Raw genomic sequence first — 15165 nt, 5'->3', positions numbered from 1 at the left:
AGAAGGTTGTGAAGGCCTCTACGTGGGTCCTCCTGTTTCCCCATCTTCTGAGGCCCAGGGCTTCCTCAGAGCCTCCATGGATCCCACCACTGCACCCATCACATGGTGTCTGGGTCCTGCCTGCCTGGCTCACACCCCCTCCCCCACCCGCTGCCCTATTTCCATCCCTGGGACAGCCCGCTGGGCACTGCCATTCCCTCTCTTAGAAGACTTACAAAGGCACTGCCTATCCCTTTTGCCAATCTAGTTAATGTCACCTACTCAGAGAAGCCCTCCCTGAGCACCCACCTGCAGTAGGGTCACCCCCATCTTCCACCCTCACTTTTCCTGGTGTTTCCTTCCTGGCCCTTGTCCCTATTGGGAATTTTCTGCACTGATAGACTAGTCTGTCTCACCCCTCGGGGGCCAGCGTGCCTGTCTTCTCTGTCCCAGCACACTGCATGATCATTTGTGGGCATGAATTAAACAGGACGGCCCCAAGGTGCTGGGATTGGGAGCCCTTCACCCCAGGGGAGGAAGAAGCCTTGAGGAAGGGGAGAGGACCCGAGTTAGTGCCCTCTCCCCACCTCAAGGATCAGCCCCGGGCAGGGTGAGCCACTGCGCCTTGGGGCTCCTGTGGCCTGTGCCCTTGACGGGTGGCCTGCAGGGGACGCGGCCGCACTCAGTCAGCTGTGGTCCTGGAGCAGCCGCGTCCGGGCGCGCGGCCCTGAGGAAGTATCAGCTTCACAATCCAGGGCTCCAAAGGACCCATGGGAGGGTCGGGAGGCTTATGGGAGTGATCCCGCGGCTGGGCCAGCGCTTTAAGGTCCCTAGTGACCCAGCGGAGTGGGCCCGGGTGAGGCATCTGGTGGCGCTGAGCGAGGAGTCGTGGGACCCGCAGAGGGCGCCCGTCCGTGTAGGGGCAGCAGCGCCTGGAGGGAGGAGGCCCTGGCCGCCGTCAGGGTTCAGGCTCTGCCTGGGGGTCCCTGACTCGGTCTTCCAGGCCAGGCTATGTCTCTTTGCCCAGGCTGGGCGGGGCCGTTGGCAGTTGAAAAGCCCCGCCCCAACCCCATCACCGCCGCCTGGCCCCGCCCCCGTCTCCATGGAGACCCGACGCCGCCGGAACACTTGTCAGGTGCTGCTCTGGAGCCTGGCGCCTGCCTTGCGTGCCCTGTCTGCCCCACGCGGGCGGTGCTGCTCAGGCTGGCCCCTACTCGAGACACCGGAATACCTGTCCACCCGTCCACTCCTGGGCCCCTTCCTCGCGGGGCGGGCTGTAGGGCACGGCGGGGTAAGAATCTGTTGTAACCGAGGAAGGGAACTGCCCCCAGGCCCAGAGAGTTTGGAGCCTGGGGTACTATCACAAACAGCCCAGGCCCCTCGCAGCTGGGCTCTGCCCTAGAATTTTCCTGCAGCAGGATTCTCCTCCGGAGGGACTGTGAATGTTTCCCCGGGAGGGGGTTGAAGCCAGAGCCCAGAGGTTTCCTCCCCTGGGGAACCCGTTCCCTTTGCCCCCCTGAGGAATCTGTCAGTCGCCCCCCTCGGGCTGCAGTGAAGGAGGCTCTGAGGGGACAATGGCCAGCTTCTCCCCTGCAAGGATAGGAGCCCCAGGGAAGGCATTCCTGCTCTGGGGACTGCCTCCCTCTCCCACATCAGAGCCAGCCCTTGCAGAAGCTAGGTCAAGCTGACCACTCTGTCTTTGATCTCTGCCAGGGATCTGAAAGAACATCCAGGCCCACGTGTGTTCCCCTCCTGACTCAGGCTAGATCACATCTAAGCCTGCCAGGGAGGCTGGTCTCCTCAGAAAGCCCCTGCACTGATGTCTAGATGTCCAGAGTCTCAATAGAAGACTGTCTCTTAAAAAATACAAATAAAAATAAAAAGATAAAGGGGACCTCTCTCTTGTTCTGTTTCCTTTCTTCTTCAGTTCTTCCAAAATCTGATTTTTGCTCGGGCTAATAGGAAAGTCATCTTCCTGCTGCCTGAAGTCATTGTCTCATGTTCCTTTTCCTTCCTAGAGATCTTCTAAACAGCGTCAACTAGATCGCAGCCATCTGGCCCCTGCTCACTTCAACGGCATTCATTTCTCCCTCACCTCTGCTCATTTTTGGATCTTTCAGCATTTCCCCCCAATATACCAGCCTTCCCCTGCTTCTGTGGTTCAGCTCTGCTGCCTCCCTCTGATACCCTCTTCCAGTGCTTATTGTCTGGGCCAATGATTCTTCATTTCATCACATCCAGCTCAGGTATTATTCTTCTCTTTAGAACTACTTCCTTATTTGCATTTCTTATTTTTGACATCTCTCCTAGAAGGGCTCTGATCTCCTGAAGACAGGTGCTATTTTTTTCCATGTGCTTATTCCCTAACACTTAGCACAGACTGAGGTGTTCAGGAAGTGCTTGTGGAGTCAAGGCATGAAATAAGCTATGTGGGCCCAGGGCAACAGGAGTGGCATGAGGCAGTCCCTGAACATCGTGGTCTGTACTCCACCTCCCCGACTTGTGGCTCCCTGGATGAACAGAGTAGGAAGAAGAGGAATTTGAGATCCTAGCCTGTCATGTGAGGACAAGAGGAGAAGCAAAATACGGTAATATATGTTCTGGTAAGATGTGACATGTGTGAATCACTAATTCATTCATTCAGTAAAACTGTATTCCGTGCCTACTATGAGCCAGACACTGTGATAAACTCTGGGGCTAGAGTTGTGGGCCAAAGTGATAAGGCCCTTTTCTCACAGAACTCACATTCCAGTCAAGGTCATGGAGACAGGGGTAGGGCAGACAACAAGCAAGGAAACCAGAAATATAGGAGGTCATTGAAAATAATAATAAATGTGTCATGAAGGGACTGGAACATGTGTGAAATGACGGAAATTAGCAGCTACTTCATTTTGGGTACACAGGAAAAGGTTATCTAAGGAGGTAACATTTAAGCCAAGACTTAGTTGGCAATGAGGAGCCAGACTTGCTGGAGTAGGTATTAGTCTGTTGGAGCTGTTAGAACAAAGCACCATAGACAGAACATCTTATGAACAACAGAATTTTATCTCTTACAGTTCTGGAGCCTGGAAGTCTGAGATCAAGGTGTCAGCATGGTTGCTTCTGATGAGGGCCGACTTGCCCATTCCAGTTGTAAGGTCTCACTATGTTCTCACATGGTGGAGAGTGAGCTAGATCTCTGGCCTCTTCTTAGTGATACTAACTACTGGTACTAATCCCACTCTCAAAGATTCTGCCCTCATGACCTAATTACCTCCCAAAGGTCTTAACTTTCAAATATTGTTACATTAGGATGAGAGTTTCAATATATGAAATCTGGGTGATACATTCAGTCCATTGCAGGAGACAGCATCCTAGACTGATAAAGCTAAAGGTGCAAAGACCCTAAGGCGAGAATGGTTTTGACGCATCTGAGGCACAGGGAGAAAGCCCGTGTAGCTGAAGCAGAATGAACCCGAGGGACACTGTCAGGGGATGACAGCCTAGAGGTAGGCAGGAACCGGTTCACACCTGCTGGTCCTGTGGTTGATTGTTCTCTTTATTGGGGTTTTATTCACCCATTGTGGTGAAGGGGGCTGTAAGTCACTGCAGGCTAGTTCAGCTCAAAGATCTTCCATCCACCCCCCGAAATGGACAGAGGATTCCTGTTCTCGAGGTTTCAGAGTTCCTTTGTTAGGGGCGGCTCTGGAATTCTATGTAGAAGTGAACTGACGGGTAGCAACTTAGGAAACTCATCTTAAAGCTGCATTGCAATAGCAAACGCAATGTATTTATTTAGTTTCTGTGATCTAAACTTTTAAAAATATCAATCTTTCCAATTCACACTTCCCATAAAAATTGAAGAACGTATATTTTAAGGTGGTTTAAATGGGCTGTTGGGCATTATTAGGAGTAAAAGGCATTGCACAGAGGCCATCTCCAAGCGGCATCGCCAAGATTGGTTGGTCTCGGGACGCGCGCACAACCTGGAGATAAAGAGGCTCGCGCTTGGTACCCGCCTCTTTGAGAAGGGCAGGTGATACCTACGCCGCAGGCGGGCAGGCGGGCGGGGGGCCCAGTTCGCATGCGCCGGGCGGTGCTGGGGGTGGGGCGAGCGGCTGCCTGGCGGATTCGCGCGGGTGCTGAGAGTGGCCAGCAAAGGCAGCGTTCGCCGCCCCTCAGCCCGGTCCCTGCGCCGCCGCCGCCTGCGTTTCGGTTTGTGAGCAGGCCCGGCCCGGCCGGGAGCGAAAGCGAGACCGTGGAGCAGTCGCCGCCACAGTCGCCAGGGCCGGGGAAGGCGGGCGATGCCCCCAACCGCCGCTCGGGCCATGTCCGAGGGGCGCGCGTGTTGTCGCCGCCGGGGCGCCGCGCCCACCTGTCGTCCCCCGGGCCCAGCAGCTCGTCCGAGGCTCGCGAGGAGCTGCGCCGCCGCCTCCGGGAGCTCATTGAGCGCAGCCGGGTGATGATCTTCAGCAAGAGCTACTGTCCCCACAGTACTCGGGTAGGCGCGGCCTTCGCCGGCTCCACCGCGCGCCACGGGACCCGCCACGCGGACGCCACTCCCGGCAGGGCGGGTCCGGGCTGGGGCGCCCGCGGGTCCCGGGCTGCGGCAGTGAGGTCAGCCGCCCGTCCTCTCCTCTCCCTGGGCTTCCCCTGAGGTGGGCTTGTGATAGTTTATCAAAACAGAAACACTCCTAATTGCGTGACCTCGACCTGGGTTAGGACCCTGTGCCGAGCCTCAGTTCCCCGTCTTGTGAAACGAAGGTACAGGAAGGTTGTGAGGTAATTTCAGCTTCATGCACACTGCCTTAACTTTTCGGCGCGGGCTAGGAATCCGGCATTATTTCTAAGGACAAATGTATTCTGAGTTTAAGAGTACTTCACTTAAAAACGAGTCTTTGGGTGATAACCTACGTGTAAGGCAGAGACTTTCAACGTTCAGGAATTTACTTCATTTTACAGAAAGTTGAAAAATGATACTTGGAAGACAGTATGCAAAAGCATAAACTATTAGGTTGAGTTCATGAAATTATAGGCTGTGTTTTTCAAATATGTTTGAAGTTTACATTGATGTGTATAGTTTCTTAAAACATATATTATGCATATACATTTTTAAGAATAATAAAGTGACACTAGAAACTTCCTTGGCTGTCTCCTCCCTCCCTCAGGATTAACCACTATGCAAAATTTCTTTTTTTTTTTACATTTTTACCAAATATATGCATTATTAATCAATATTTGGTTCCTTTTGGCCTGTTTTGGGACTTGATATAAATCGAACCATACATACATCTGCAGTTTTCTTCCTCAACAGTTATGTTTCAGAGATTCATGCATATTAATATCTGTAGCTGGGGTTCATTAATTTTCATTGCTGACTATTCCCTGGGATGAATCATTCCGGAGTTTATCATTTTGCTGTTTCTAGTATTTTGGTCTTAAAAAACAGTACAGCTATATGCTTATTCTTGCACGTAACTCCCAGCGCACTTGCAAGAGACTTACTCTAGGATAGATGTCTTGAAGCTGAGTTGCTGGGTCATAAAGGATGCATGATTTCTACCTTAGCAAGGTAATGCCCAACTGAGTTTCCAAGTAGTTATACCAATTTATTCTCCTCCTAGTTTATAACAATTCATCTTGCTCTACATCCTTGCTAACAGTTGATATTTTTAATTTTTGCCATTCTGGCAATTTTGAAATGGCATTCCATTATGGTTTAATTTTGCATTTCCCAAATGAAGTCCAGTGTGTTCATGGGTCATTTGAATTTCCTCTTCTATGAAATTCTATAGTGTGTTTTTCATTTTTTTCAGGCCTTTTGCCTATTTTCCTATGCAGTGGTTTTTAGTTGTTTGTACTAGACTTGTAGGTGTTCTTTATATATTTAGGATGCTTATCCTTTGGTTATGTATACAGTAAGGGCTCACTCAACATTGTTGATAGGTTCTTGGAAACCAACCTTAAGCCAAATGACATGTAACAAAACCAGTTTTATTGTAGGCTAATCGATAGAAGTAAGAGTTAAGTTCCTATGGCATATTTCTGACCACAAAAAAAAAAAAAAAAAAAAAAAAAAAAATCACCAAACTTTTAAATAGAGACCCAAAACATGTCTAGTATTAAACATTGAAATAAATGTGAACTATACATACATTTAAGAGAGATTAAAGAGAACAAGGAAGAAAATTATTTACCCAATTTCTGGTGAATCAGGAGAGGTTGGGTTCTAATGGTAGTGGGTGAAATCAAAAAATGTTTGCAAAACAGGATTTTAAGGAGCACCTTGTGCCACTGGGCAGTTCAAAAACAAAATCAGAAATATGGAGGGTACACTGTTGAGTGCTCTCTTACTGCATTCGTTATTGTTTGCATCTATATGATTATTGTCTACTTTATGAAGCTTTATTTGGCAATAATTTATATTTGCTTATTCATTCCTTTTCCAACCCATTTGCTCCATTTCAGGATTGCAAGTGGCCAGAGCCTATCTTGACAACTCAGGGTGCTAGGCGGGATCCAAACCTGGCTGGGACACCATCCCATTGCAGGTGCACTTGCACACACACCCACACTTTCTGTGACTGGGAAAATGTAGATACACCAATTAGCCTAACATGCACATCTTTGGGATGTGGGAGGAAGCTGGAGTACCTGGAGAAAACATGAAGAGAAGGTGCAAACTCCACTTGACAGTGGCTCTGGCTGGGAATAGTTTTATTAATCACTGTTGTAATGAACTAATGTTATTTGAGGACCTGCTGCTGTAGAAAATCTGTCAGATTTAGCTTCCTTTTTCACTCTTTTTATGGGATTGATATGGTTTGGTTTGGATTTGTGTCCCCAACCAAATATTGAAATGTAATTCCCAATGCTGGAGGTAAGGCCTGGTGGGAGATGAATGGATCATGGGGGTGAATTTCTCATGAATGGTTTATTATCATCCCATTGGTACCGTCCTCATGATAGTGAGTTCTCCTGAGATCTGGTCATTTAAAAGTGTAGCATCTCCCCACCCCACTCTCTTGCTCCTGCTCTGGCCATGTGAAGTGCTGGCTTTGCCTTTTGCCATCATTGTAAGTTTCCTGAGGCTTCCCAGAAGCCAAGGAGATGCCAGCATCATGCTTCCTGTGGAGTCTACAGAAGCGTGAGCCAATTAAACCTCTTTTCTTTATATATTACCCAGTCTCATATTTCTTTATAGCAATGGGAGAACAGACTAATGTAAGGATCTTTTCATTAACTGAAGTTTGTAAGTTTAATGTATTTGCTTCTATCATTCTTTTCCTTTTATGGGTTGGTTTTGGTGTCTTATTTAGGAAATCTGTTTCTATTCAGAGATCATAAAGATATTCTCCTGTTTTAGCTCCTGAAAATTGAGTAGTGAGTAGTGTGCTTTTCATACCCACCTTCTTGACATCTACCTGGGATTGATATTGGTAATATGAGTAGGGATCCAATTTATTTTCTTCTTTGTGACTTACCAGGTGTTCCTGTTTCCTTTTTCGGAGACCCCATCCTTTCCACACTAGTTTGTATGCTCACTCATCATTGGTCAGGTTCTCATGTATGTGTTGGACTATTTCTGGGGTCTGTTTCTGTCTATATTTCTTAAGAGTTTTCCTTTGTAGTTTGCATAAATACCAAGAGATCAGAACTGTGTCTGTCTACTGCTGTATTACTGGGGCGTAGACAATAGTGTCAGGCACATAATATAGGGTGAATTATCCTAAATAATTTTAGTCAAACTTTTGCTGATACAGAAAATCTTAGGACAAATGATCCTCTATTCTGTATGTGTTAACATTTTCAGTAATGTGGCCACGATTTTGAGTCCCATTACATATTTGGACAGCTCTGATTATCGGAATTTTTTTTTTTTTTTTTGAGACGGAGTCTCGCTCTGTCACCCAGGCTGGAGTGCAGTGGCCGGATCTCAGCTCACTGCAAGCTCCGCCTCCCAGGTTCACGCCATTCTCCTGCCTCAGCCTCCCGAGTAGCTGGGACTACAGGCGCCCGCCACCTCACCCGGCTAGTTTTTTGTATTTTTTAGTAGAGATGGGGTTTCACCATGTTAGCCAGGATGGTCTCGATCTCCTGACCTTGTGATCTGCCCGTCTCGGCCTCCCAAAGTGCTGGGATTACAGGCTTGAGCCACTGCGCCCGGCCGATTATCGGAATTTTTTTAAGTGAAGCGAAATCTGCCTCTCTGAAATGTTTATTCATTCTTGGAGGTGAGCATTGCTCCAGGGGGCAGAATTAAGAACTTTGCTTCTGCTTGGAGGGCAGATCTTCCAGTACTTTTGCCAAGTGTTTTTCTTGCTTGACTGAGTAGCCTGCTTTCTTACATGTCTGTCTTTACATGTGGCCGCTCACTAACTTGATTGTACAGGTTTTTTTTTTTTTTTTTTTGGACCATGAACCTCTTAAATGTATCTCCCAAAATTAGACACCATATTCCACATGTGTCCTTATCCTTGCAGAGTCAAGGAGAGAGATTGTTTCTTGATTGGGCTGCTAATGGCATTCAGTAAGCGTCATTGGGTGCTTAGTGTCGCAGAGACACAGAAATGAACAAACCTTGGTCTTGCCTCCTGTAAACTCATAGTCTAATTGAGCTGTAATCAGCCAGCTTGCATGTGTAGAAAGAAGTGCGTAAGAAAAACGAGAGTTGTGGGAATAAGAGATAAAACAGTGGCTTCTGTTGAGAATCAGAACAGTCTAAGAAAATGCCACGTAAGTTGGTCCTTGAGGGATAAGTTAGTCTGTAGGTAAGAAAGAGCATCTAGTTAAGAAACTAGTATCAGCAAAGATAGATAATGATAAAAGGAAAATAGTATGGCTGAGCACAAGGTATATGCAAGGGAATCAGGAAGATTCATTGGAAAATGGCTGGAAATTTAGTTTCAAAGGTGATTTAGGGAGGTCTTTGTTTTTTTGAGATGGGGTCTTGCTCTGTTGCCCAGACTGGAGTGCAGTGGCTTGATTTTGGCTCACTGCAACTCCTGCCTCCCAGTCTCAAGGGATCCTCCTACGTAAGCCTTCCAAATAGGTGGGACTGCAGGCGCATGCCACCACACCTGGGTAATTTTTGTATTTTTTGTAGAGACAGTGTTTCACCGTGTTGCCCAGGCTGGTCTCGAGCACCTGCACTCAAGTGATCCACCTGCCTGGCCTCCCAAAGAGCTGGGATTACAGGCGTGAGCCATCATGCCTGGCCAAGGAGGTCTTAAAATGCTTGCTAATAAGTGTGAACTTAATGATATGGCAAAGAAAAGTCATCTCACACTTGTGAGCAGCATTTGACCTGTGATTTGAAATCTAGCCATCATATAAAACTAGACTCAGTGTAGAGGCAGCTAGACTAGTTGGAGAGTCCATGTTAAAGGGCAAATGTAAAATAATAACGCAAAGTGAACAGTGAATAAAATGTCCTGACTTTTAGAAGTACTTTCCCCACATTAATTTTAAGCCATGTTTCCCCAGTCCTGTATGAATTCAATACATTTGTGAATTACAAATTTATATTACCATTGGTTCGCTTTTTAAAAAATATTGTGATAAAATACACATAACATAAAACTTACCATTTTAACTATTTTTTAGTGTAGAGTTCAGTGGCACTAAGTACATGCACATTGTTGTGCAACCATCAGCAGCATCCATCCACAGAACTTTTTCATCTTCCCAAACTGAAATTCTATACCCATTAAACACTTACTCCCTTTTCCTCCTTCTCCCAGCCCCTGACAACCACCATCCTACTTTCTGTCTCTATGAATATGACTGCTCTAGGTACCTCATATGAGTTGAGTCATACAGTATTTGTTTTTTTGTGTCTGGTTTATTTCACTTAGAGTAGTGTCCTGAACATTCAACCATGTTGTAGCATGTGTCAGAATTTCCTTTTTTTTTAAAGATTGAATCATATTCCACGGTATGTATATAACACATTTTGTTTATCCATTTATCTGTCAATGGTCACTTGCATTGCTTCCACCTTTTGGCTATTATGAATATTGTTTCTATGAACATGGGTGTACAAATACTTATTTGAGTCTCTGCTTTCAATTCCTTTTGATACATACCTGGAAATGGAATTGCTTGATTATATGCTATTTCTCTTTGTAATTTTTAGAGAAACTGTCATTCTGTTTTCCATAGTGGCAACACTATTTTACATTCCCACCAAAGTGCACAAGGGTCCCAGTTTCTCTGCATCCTCACCAACATTTGTTATTTTCTGTGTTTTTAAAAATAATACTTATCCTAATGCATGTGAGGTGTTATCTCATTGTGATTTTGATTCACGTTTCATTAAAGATTAGTGATGATGAACAACTTTTCATGTGCTTATTGGCCATTTCTATCTTTTATTTGAAGAAATATCTATTCAAGTACTTTGCCTATTTTTAAGTTGGGGTTTTAACTTTTTGTTCTTGAGTTTTAGGAGTACTCTATATAATCTAGATATTAATCCCTTATCATATATGTGATTTGCAAATATCCTATTCAGTTCCTTGGGTCGCCTCTTTACTCAGTTGATAATATCCTCTTTTCTTTTTAAGAGATGGCATCTTGCTATGTTGCCCAGGCTGGAGTGCCGCAGTTATTCACAGGTGTGATCAAAATGCACTACAGCCCCGAACTCCTGGACTCGATGATCCTCCTACCTCAGCCTCCTGAGTAGATACTGTCCTTTGATGACCAAGAATTTCAAATTTTTGTGAGGTGCTATTTGTCTGTTGTTTCTTTTGTTGCTTGTGCTTTTGAGATCATATCCATAAAATCATTGACAAAGCCAGTGCCATGACACTTTTGCCTTATGTTTTATTCTAAGAGTTTTATAGTTTTAGCTCTGACTTTTGGGTCTTTGATCCATTTTGAGTTAGTTTCTGTACACGGTGTTAGGTAAGGGTCCAGTTTCATTCTTTTGTTAGTGGACAGCCAGTTTTCTCAGCATCATTTGTTGAAAAGACAAATGATGCTTTCCCCATTGAATGGTCTTGGCACCCTTGTTAAAAATCATTTCCCTGTATATGTGAGGCTTTATTTCTGTGCTCCCTGGTCTCTTCCTTGGTCTGTAAGCCTGTCTTTATGCCAGTATGGCACTGTTTTGATTACTGTATCTTTGTAATAAAGTTTGAAATCAGGAAGCATGAGTTCTTCCACTTTGTTCTTCTTTACAAGACTGTTCTGGTTATTCAGGGTCTTTTGAAATTCCATATGAATTTTAGGATGGATTTTTCTATTTCTGTAAAAAAAATCATTGGGATTTTGATAAGGATTGCATTAAATCTGTAGATTGCTTTGGGTACTACTGACATCTTTGCAGTATAAAATCTTCCAATCCATGAACATGGGATGTTGTTATTTGTTGCTATCTTATTTAATTCCTTTCAGCAACATTTGTGGTTTTCAACATCCAAGTCTTTTGCTTTCTCGGTTAAGTTTCTTCCTAAGTATTTAGTTCTTCTTGCTATTATAAATGAAAATTTTTTCTCAATTTCCATTTTGGATTGTTCATTATTGGTATACAGAAAATCAACTGATTTTTGTGTGTTGATTTTGTACAATGCAACTTTGCTGAATTTCTTTATTTCAACGGTTTTGGTGTGTGTGCATCTGTGAAATCTTTAGGTTTTCTACACATCAGATCATGTTGTCTGTGAACAGAGATAATTTAACTTATTTTCCAGTTTGGATGCCTTTTATTTCCTTTTCTCGTGGTATTGCTCTGGCTAGGACTAATAGTACTTTATTGGAGGGGGACAGGGTCTTGCTGTGTCACCCAGGCTGTTGTGAAGTGATGTGATCATGGCTCACTGCAGCTTCAAACTTCTTGGCTTCAGCAATCCTCCCACCTCAGCCTCCAGAGTACCTGGGACTACAGGCATGTGCCATCATGCCTGGCTAATTTTTATTTTTTATTTTTTGTAGAGATGGGGTCTTACTCAGTTGCTAATGCTGGTCTCACACTCCTGGGGTCAAGCGGTCCTCCTGCCTTGGCCTCCCAAAGTGCTGGGATTATAGGTGTGAGCCACTGTGCTCAGCTGCAGTACTACTGTTTTGAATAGAAGGGTAAACCCCACAATCTCATTACTGGGTATATGCCCAAAGGAATATAAATCATTCTATCATAAAGACATATGCATGTGCATGTTCATTGCAGCATTCTTCATAATATCAAAGAGATGGAATCAACCCAACGCCCATCAATGATAGACTGAATAAAGAAAACGTTATACATATATACCATGGAATACTATGCAACCACAGAAAAGAATGAGATCATGTCCTTTACAGGAACATGGATGGGGCTGGAGGCCATTATCCTAAACAGACTAATTCTGGAACAAAAAACCAAACACTGCATGTTCTCATTTATAAGTGGGTGCTAAGTGATGAGAACACATGGACGCATAGATAGGAACAGCAGACACTGAGGCCTACCTGAGGGTGCAGAGTGGGAGGAAAGAGAGGATCAGGAAAAATAACTAATAGGTACTAGGCTTAACACCTGGGTGACAAAATAATCTGTACAACAAACCCCTGTGGCATGAGTTTACCTGTATCACAAACCTGCACATGTACCCCTGAACTTAAAAGTTAAAAAAAAAAGAAGTGGTGAAAGCATCACTGTCTTCTTCCTGGTTAGGGCTAGGGAGCCTGGTTTTTCTGGACCACACTCATTTAAAGTGGAGCTCCCATCAACTGCTCCAGGGCATGGGAGGGAAGGGGTGGATTGGGTGCAAATGGCATAGCATCTCCATGTTTTAATTGAGATTTAGTATATTTTCTTGAATAAGTGTTTTTTCATTTGCTCAATGCCTGTAGGAACTTTCCAGATAGTTTCTAGTGGTTGTTTTAAATAATTTTCCCCAGTTTTCCCCTGTTCACACTTCCATTCTGAAAGTGGAACCTCTAGATCTTACCTTAAGGGCTGAGGACACTGAAGGCTTTTAAGTAAAGTGGTGAAAAGTGGTTTTAAATGACCACTTTGGATGTAATTTTCAGAAGTAGAGAGGACAAAGCTGGTGCAGAAAGAACTTGTAGGATATTACTGAGAATTTCCAGTAGTCAATGTTGATGGCTCAGATTAAGATAGCAACTATGGGGAACTAGAAAGATGAACCAGTTCAACAGAGAATTGCTAAAACTTTGTAATGACAGTGAATGGCTGAGGAGTTCATGTGGGATAGGAAGATGTTCCCTGAGACGGAGGCATAAAAATGATTCCCAATTAGAGCTCTGCAGTCGTTAAGGTGCAGATCCTGCTGCAGGTCCTGATTTTGCATGTCTGGTAAGCTCCTGGGTGATGCTGTCCTTCTGTTCCTCTGCCCTCTGTTTGCGTGAGTAGCAAGGCTGTAGTTGCTCTTATTTAATCAACTGGAGACGGTGCTATAAATTAAATTGTCACTTGTCTGTTTCCCCTACTAAAGGGTAGAGATTGTATCTTATTCCTTGTTTTCTTTTGAGTACTTAGAAATGTGGATGAACCATTCAAAGTGTTTGATGTATAAAAATTTTTTGAATGATTTAATGACTGTTGAAAGGAAACACGGGAAGAGGAAAAGGTACGTGGAAGGAAAGGAGTAGTATTGTGGGTGTGTTGCCTGTGAAATGCCTGTGGGACATGCAGGTGGAAAATAGATACTGCCTATCTTGAGTTCAGAAAAGAGATTTGGGCAAAAGTTGTAGATTTGAAAGTCATAAGAGATGGTAAAAAGAAGGCAAGGGATGGCCTAAGATTATTTTGGGAAAATGTATAGAGGAAAGGAAAAAAATAAAAAACAAAAACCACCCATCAGCTAGAACTCCTGTTCCTCCAGAACATTTCTTTTTGACATCTCTCATTACTATGTTCATATTTCACAGCTGTTGAATCTTTTGTGAGAGTGAAACTTAGCTAAATTTTTGTTACAGGTGAAAGAACTCTTTTCTTCTTTGGGAGTCGAATGTAACGTCTTGGAACTTGATCAAGTTGGTAAGTAGACCAGTTACTACACGGTGTTGTTTATAATAAATGCCAACAAGATTGACTTCTTTCCATTTACTTTGTTCAATTCAGATTACTCTTGTCTTCGGGTTAAATGAGGCATTTTTGTCTACATTCAGCCATGCAGAAAATGAACCCTTATGTGGCAGATAAGTTGGTGTAGGATTTTTATTTATACATTTTCCATATTTGAGGGAAGGGAGTGGGAGGAAGATATATAAGCTGCTCCCTTTGAAGTACTTGAGGCATTTCAGATGTATCTGCCAGCTCTCTAGCAGAATAGATTAAGCTGTAACAAATGAAAAGGATCCGCTCCCATTTCCTGGCTGTGTCATCCACCAGGGAGAGTGCATTAAGTTTTTAGCTTTATACTTTTGAATTCTTGGCATTCATACATCTAATATTAGTTGAGCACTTTACACATAAGGAGCTTTTCAAGGGTGAGGACATGGTGATGAACTGAACAAGTTTGATTTCTGCCTTCATAGAACCTCACTGACTCATTTTAACCAAGTTGCCTTATTGAGTGAAATGCTCTTGAATCTTGGAGACTTTTCTAAAGGGCATACCAATAAGGTAGTCTTAAGTAGTCATGGAACAGTTTTATTTTTAGGGATGGAAGATAAATAGTGGACTATGATCATAAACAGTTTTCAAATGTAATTGTAAGAAGTATTTTCTGAGTTCTTGTTACAGCAGATTTTATCTTGGTATTTGCTCTTTAAAGAGGGCTCTTATCTGTTTGTCTTGGCATAGTCACTGAATAATATATCAAAATCTAATTTTGAAGAGTTTATCTTCGTCTTTATTCCTTATCTTTAAAGGAATAAGTAGATCTTTATTTTTTAAGATTTTCTTTAAAAGCATGGATGTTTTCCCCTCTTGAGTTATCATTTCATAAAGTTATATAACACACTGACCTGTTATGGGTATGTACATGTGAACATTTGAGTGTTGTAACACTTTAGTTTAACTCACAAAGATTTGGAGCTCTTTTCATTGTTTTTATGTATAGTTTTTTTCTTCTTTAGATGATGGGGCCAAGATTCAAGAAGTGCTGTCAGGAATCACTAATCAGAAAACTGTGCCCAATGTTTTTGTGAATAAAGTGCATGTAGGTGGATGTGACCAAACTTTCCAGGTAATAATAGTATTATATGTTATTCAATGCTGTATGTTCACATTTTTAAAAAGTATTTAAAGGAGGA

At 43.7% G+C, this 15165-nt stretch overlaps 1 protein-coding gene across 3 annotated transcripts in view; it reads left to right on the top strand.

Annotated features, from left to right (window-relative positions):
* The first annotated feature begins 1114 nt into the window (after positions 1-1114).
* The window catches only part of TXNRD3 (thioredoxin reductase 3), a 57545-nt gene continuing 43494 nt past the window's right edge, over positions 1115-15165 (top strand). The window contains exons 1-4 of one of the 3 annotated variants that reach the window (XM_017869904.1): positions 1115-1270; positions 1998-2225; positions 13885-13945; positions 14989-15098. Coding sequence is in view for 1 of the 3 variants with exons in the window: in XM_017869903.1 (XP_017725392.1) it covers positions 4043-4459; positions 13885-13945; positions 14989-15098 (588 nt within the window). In the remaining 2 variants the exon portion in view is untranslated. Of the gene's footprint in view, positions 1271-1997; positions 2226-2550; positions 2568-4022; positions 4460-13884; positions 13946-14988; positions 15099-15165 lie in introns of those variants that run through there. The other 2 variants (XM_017869906.1, XM_017869903.1) reach the window with 2 other exon arrangements.

Source organism: Rhinopithecus bieti, unplaced genomic scaffold (assembly GCF_001698545.2).
Source record: "Rhinopithecus bieti isolate Rb0 unplaced genomic scaffold, ASM169854v2 scaffold_5333, whole genome shotgun sequence".
In the NCBI taxonomy this organism is placed as follows: domain Eukaryota; kingdom Metazoa; phylum Chordata; class Mammalia; order Primates; family Cercopithecidae; genus Rhinopithecus; species Rhinopithecus bieti.
The sequence above is the reverse complement of the archived record's forward strand: the minus strand, read 5'-3'. Positions and strand labels throughout refer to the sequence as shown.